This window comes from Myotis davidii, unplaced genomic scaffold (genome assembly GCF_000327345.1).
Source record: "Myotis davidii unplaced genomic scaffold, ASM32734v1 scaffold2053, whole genome shotgun sequence".
Taxonomy (NCBI): Eukaryota; Metazoa; Chordata; class Mammalia; order Chiroptera; family Vespertilionidae; genus Myotis; species Myotis davidii.
Window position 1 is genome coordinate 71,755 of NW_006284252.1, and position 5,594 is coordinate 77,348.

A 5,594-nucleotide genomic window follows, 5' to 3' on the forward strand; every position below is an offset into this window, starting at 1 on the left:
TGGCCGCCACGAAGAAGGGGAAGAGGCCCGAGACCACCGCCTCGTAGGTCATCCACGCGTGGTGCCGGTGCCACCACAGCGCGTTGTACAGCCACTCGCGGAAGTAGGACTTGGACCAGCGCGTCTGCTGGCTGAGCCAGCGCAGGAAGGACGCCGGCGTCTCCGAGTAGCAGCGGGAGCGGGAGGTGTACCTGCGCGGGGAGAGACGTGGGCATCAGCGTGGCCCTCCTAGGCGGCAGGCATCCCCAGGCAGAAATGGCCACGAGCCGTGACCCCCTGGGCAAGTTTTCTGGGCCTCCGTGTTCCCATATTTAAAAAGGGGTTCATAATGGTTCCTACCTAGCCCTAGCCCCCTTTGGCCTGCGGACTGAAGGGTCCTGGATTGGCCCCGATCAAGGGCACATGCCCAGGTGGAGAGCTAGGTCCCCAGTAGGGGGCGGGCAGGAGGCAGCCCATGAGGGATTCTCTCGCATCATGGACGTTTCTATCTCCCTCTCCCTTCCTCTCTGAAATCAATAAAAATATTTTTTAAGGCTGGTTTTTAAAAATAATAATGCCCTAGCTGGATTGGCTCAGTGGATAGAGCATCAGCCTGCGGACTGAAGGGTCCCGGTTGGATTCCGTCAAGGGCACATGTCAGGGCTGCAGGTAGATCCCCAGTAGGGGGCGTGCAGGAGGCAGCTGATCAATGATTCTCTCACTGTTGATGTTTCTTTTTTTTCATCATTGATGTTTCTATCTCTCTCTCCCCTCTCCCTTCCTCTCTGAAATCAATAATAATAATAATAATAATAATAATAATTCCAAACTAATTGTGAGGCTTCAATGCCAAGTGCTTAGGACCAGTATATAGAGCACTTGCTCAATACATGTTATCTACTCAGTACTACTGTTTTTACAATGACTAATAGTATTATTGCCATTACTAATATCATTACAGTTACTAACACTATTACTAACACTGTCACTAATCTATTACGAATACTCTGGCGCTGACTGTTATTGGCGGGCTCCATGGTGAGGAACAAGCCAGGCATGGTTCCTCCCCAGGATAGGCCACATGTTAGGGCCTCTCCAGGGAACCATCAACCTCCCTTTCCTGTGGCCGGGGCAGACATCACTAATCAATCCCTGCGGCTTCCAGCCACACCCACACAAGGCTGGAGTCCCTTGCATGGCACGTCATCAGGTGGCCGCCAGCAGTCAGTTAGGAGGGGTCAGGCTGTTCTGTTCCCACGGCATTACCTAACAGTGTCCCGTCTCCTTCCCCTGTGTCAGTGGCCTCCCTGCTGACCCCCTTGCCCCTTGCAGTGTGTATTCAAAACAGCGGCCAGAGCGATCCTGTTGCAACATGTCACCCATCTGCTGAACACCCTCCCTCATTTTAGGCCGAAGCTCTTACCCTGCCCGCAGCCTTTCATGAGTGGACTCCCTATGCACTCTGTCCTCTCCTGCACTCTCCCTTGCACCATTTTCAGCCTCCATCTCTCTCTCACCTCTGGCACCATATTTAGCATTTCATTCCCTCCCCTTAACCTTCCTATCCCTCTTCCTGGCCATAGCATGTATCATTATCTGCCATACTGTATGTTCTACACTTTTCTTACTGTTATCTGTCTGCCTGCCCAGTCAGCGTAAGCATGCATTGTGTCTCTTTCATTAACTGCTACATCCCCAGACTCAAAACACTATAGGCACTTAACGTCTGTTGAGCGAGTGAATGCCTGGGCTTGGTTTTACCCCGAGTTCTTTCTGGCCCTTCCCCTGGATCTAGCTTTGTAGAAATCACTTTCCCCTGAACTGCACCTGCTCGAGCCCACACTCCCCCGAATCTCATGGAGTTACATCTCTTCTTCCTGAAGCTGGTGCTAGTGTAGGCGCTCTCCAGCTCTGTTATTTAGTTCTGCTCGCTTGCTCTCTCTCTATCTATTCATCTCTTTCGCTTCCTAACTCACTCAGAGTAACTGTGCTGCCCTGGTAACCTGTGCTCTCCGGGACAGCGCCATCTCACCCATCTCGTATTGTATCCTGTAGGCAGGACTCCCCACCCCCACCTGGCCTCACTTGGGAGAGTCCATAGCGTCTCATGGTTCGGTGCAAACGCTACCTCTGCCCCTGATGGGCTCTTCCGCTCTCCCCTAATGTCTCACTTGGAAGAGCCCGTTGTCCTGCAAGTGACTCTGGGTTTGGTGAATTACACACACACACACACACACACACACACATGCACACACGGGATACTCTTTGGCCTCCACGCCCACTCAACCACCTGGTCCCCTCGGCTTACTTGGTGGCGTAGCCCATGCTGAGCATGCGGTTGGTGAGGTGCCGGTCATCCCCAAAAGTGCAGTGGGTGCCCAGGAACTTCTGGTTGTACCAGGCCTCAAGAAACTGCTGCAGGAGGTGGTTCCTGTACAGGCCTAGGTGGGTGGGAGGAGGGGCGGGGGCGGGGGTTACAGAGCGTCAGCCTCTGCTGTCGCCAACACCATCCCCACTCTTAGCTCGAACCCCAGCTCGTCTCCAATTCCAGCCCCATCCTTAACCACTGCAATCCCATTCTCAGCTCTATCACCAACCACAACTCCAGCCCCAATCCTGTTCTCAACCCCAGATCCTTCCTCGACCCCACACCCATCCCAGACTGGCCCCAACCCTGTCCCTGACCCATACCCACTCTGACAGCACCCAGACCCTTCCTCAATCCCAAATCTATTCTCCACCCCTCCCCTACTCATCCTCATCCAACCCTTCTCCAACCCCCACCTGCCCCAACCCTGACCTTGACTCCAAACCCATTTCATCCCCTTCTCCAAAACCCTCCCCCAGCCCAGTGCTCATCCACACCCTTTCTTCAACCCATTCCCAACACCAAACACCATCCCTACCTCCAACGCCCTATCTTATCCCTCTCCCCAATTCCTGTCCAAGTCCCATCTTTGTCCATAATCTTAATTATACCCTTCCTGGCACCCCTTCTCCCTCTCACCCCATTCAGAGCCCTCCCAAGCCCAGCCCCTGCTCACCTAGGGGACCACTGATGCAGGACACACAGTGGAAGTAGCTCTGACAGGCCCGCTCCACGTTGAAGGCCACCCAGTACCGCAGGCTGCTTAAGAAGCTGACCCAGGAGTCCAGAGGGTTGAGGATCCGCACGTCCCCCCCAACAGCCCCCACTCGGGGGTCATCGTCCAGCACCCGCACCAACTCCAGCAGGGCCATAGGGTCCAGCCTCGTGTCTGAGTCGCAGACCTGTGGGGTAAAAGGGACCAGGATCAGGCTAGATCCCTGAATGGAGCTGGTGCTTGAGGGGAAGGCACCTAGGGGTGGGGAGCCGCTGGGACACTCTGCAGCCAGTCCTATATAATAAAAGGCTAATATGCAAATTGTCCCCTCGACCAGGAGTTCGACAGGGCGTTCGACCAGGGGGCAGGGCCAGTGGGCCAACTACCCATGGCCCCTCCCCCTGGCCAGCCCGGGCCAATGGGCCCCGATTGGGACAGGCCAGCGGACACCACCCGTGCATGAATTCGTGCACCAGGCCTCTAGTTTGAACATAACCTTGAATTCTTAGTAATTTTCAATGTCTAATCACATTTTAAGATGACCGGGACCCTCCCAAGACCCACACTGTTGTATAATAAATACCCTCTCTGGTGTTTGGGCCGGACCTGTATAACTTTCTTCTGACTGACAGACTTTGGCAAAAGTGATGAGATGTAATTCCCATCTATACTAATAAAAGAGTAATATGCTAATTAGACCAGATGTCTTCCAGATGTCCATCTGGACAAAGCCACAGCGGCTGCCAAGACCAAGGGCCGGCAGCATGGGAGAGGGAGAAAAGCTGCCTGCCCCGTGCATGAATTTCGTGCACTGGGCCTCTAGTGATTATATAACCTTTTATGGAAACAGTGAAGGGGTTTTGCAATGTAATTAAGGTTCCTAATCTCTTAACTGTTAATTAATCAAGGGGAAATTATCCAGGGTGGGTGAGCCCCATACAAGAGGGGCGAGCAGGTCAAGACTTTCTGTTGCTAGTCTGGGAGAGGCAGGCTACCATGAGTTTTATGACAGTGAAAAATAAAAATCTGCCAACAAATATGTGAGGTTGGAAGAGGCCACTGAGCCTCAGATAAGACCCACGCTTGCAGCCTGGTGGTACCCTGAACAGAGGACTCAGAGCTTTGCCCAGACTCCTGAGCCATGGAAACGAGGAGATAATAAATGTGTTTTGTTTCAAGCTGAACAAGGTATCGTCATTCGTTATGCAGTAACAGAGAACGAATGCCATGCATTGGTGAATGAATCGCTACATTGAACGAATGAGTGAATGACTAAGTGAACAAATGACTCTCTAGATGGAACAGATAGGTAAATGGATGGAAAAAAATGAACAAGAGAGTCTCAACACTGAAGGAAGAGAATGGAGGGATCTCTAAATTTAATAAATAGCCCTAACCAGTTTGGCTCAGTGGATAGAGCGTCGGCCTGCGGACTGAAGGGTCCCAGATTCGATTCCGGTCAAGGGCATGTACCTTGGTTGTGGGCAGATCCCCAGGGGGGATGTGCAGGAGGCAACTGACCAATGTTTCTAACTATTTATCTCCCTTCCCTATCCCTCTCCCTTTCTCTCTGTAAAAAAATCAATAAAATATATTTTTTTAAAAAAAGGTTTGACTGTAGAATCATAAACAGAGGTTACTGGGCTACCTAATAGGTTATATTTTCCAGGAACCAAATTTCCGGTCATGGCACATACCCTGGTTTCAGGTCGATCCCCAGTAGGGGGCGTGCAGGAGTCAGCCAATCAGATGTCTCTCTCTCTCACCCATGTTTCTCTCTATCCCTCTCCCTTCCTCGGGGATGTGCAGGAGGCAACTGACCAATGTTTCTAACTATTTATCTCCCTTCCTCTCTGTAAAAAATCAATAAAATATATTTTTAAATAAATAAATAATAAATAATTCTCCAGCTGGTGTGGCTCAGTGGTTGAGTGTGGACCCATGGAACCAAATTTCCGGTCATGGCACATACCCTGGTTTCAGGTCGATCCCCAGTAGGGGGCGTGCAGGAGTCAGCCAATCAGATGTCTCTCTCTCTCACCCATGTTTCTCTCTATCCCTCTCCCTTCCTTTCTCTCTAAAATCAATAAAAACAAAGTGAAACAAACAAATAAATTTACTGAATAATTAGTTGGATAGATGGATGCTTGAATGTGAATGCATGAAGAAAATAAGTTCTACATTGGATGAAGAAAAGAATGAATCTCTACATTGGATGGATGAATAAATAAAGGAATGTGTAATCTCTCATGGGATGGATGGATGGATGGATGGATGGACGGACGGACGGATGGACGGATGGATGAATAAGTCAAGGAAAGAATTTCCATACCGAATGGATGAATGAATAAAGAAAGGAGAGGAGGGATTCATTGCAATCGGCCCTGAACGAAGGCCTCGGGGAAGTGGGATTCGGGTGTCAGGGCCACGGTGGGGTGGGGGCGCCTCCCGCTCACCTGCACGTAGTCCACGGAGTCGCCCAGCGCCTTGAAGGCGGTGTACATGACCTCGCGCTTGCCGCCCCAGCGCTGC

General features: G+C 51.3%; 1 protein-coding gene across 1 annotated transcript in view; it reads right to left on the reverse strand.

The window, feature by feature from the left end:
* LOC102754470 (hyaluronan synthase 1-like) overlaps positions 1–5,594 on the reverse strand; it is a 46,983-nt gene that overhangs the window by 750 nt on the left and 40,639 nt on the right. The window contains exons 4-7 of the mRNA XM_015568797.1: positions 5,519–5,590; positions 3,024–3,249; positions 2,288–2,420; positions 5–191 (exon numbers count right to left, since the gene is read on the reverse strand). Of these exons, the coding sequence (XP_015424283.1) occupies positions 5–191; positions 2,288–2,420; positions 3,024–3,249; positions 5,519–5,590 (618 nt within the window). The remainder of the gene's footprint in view (positions 1–4; positions 192–2,287; positions 2,421–3,023; positions 3,250–5,518; positions 5,591–5,594) is intronic.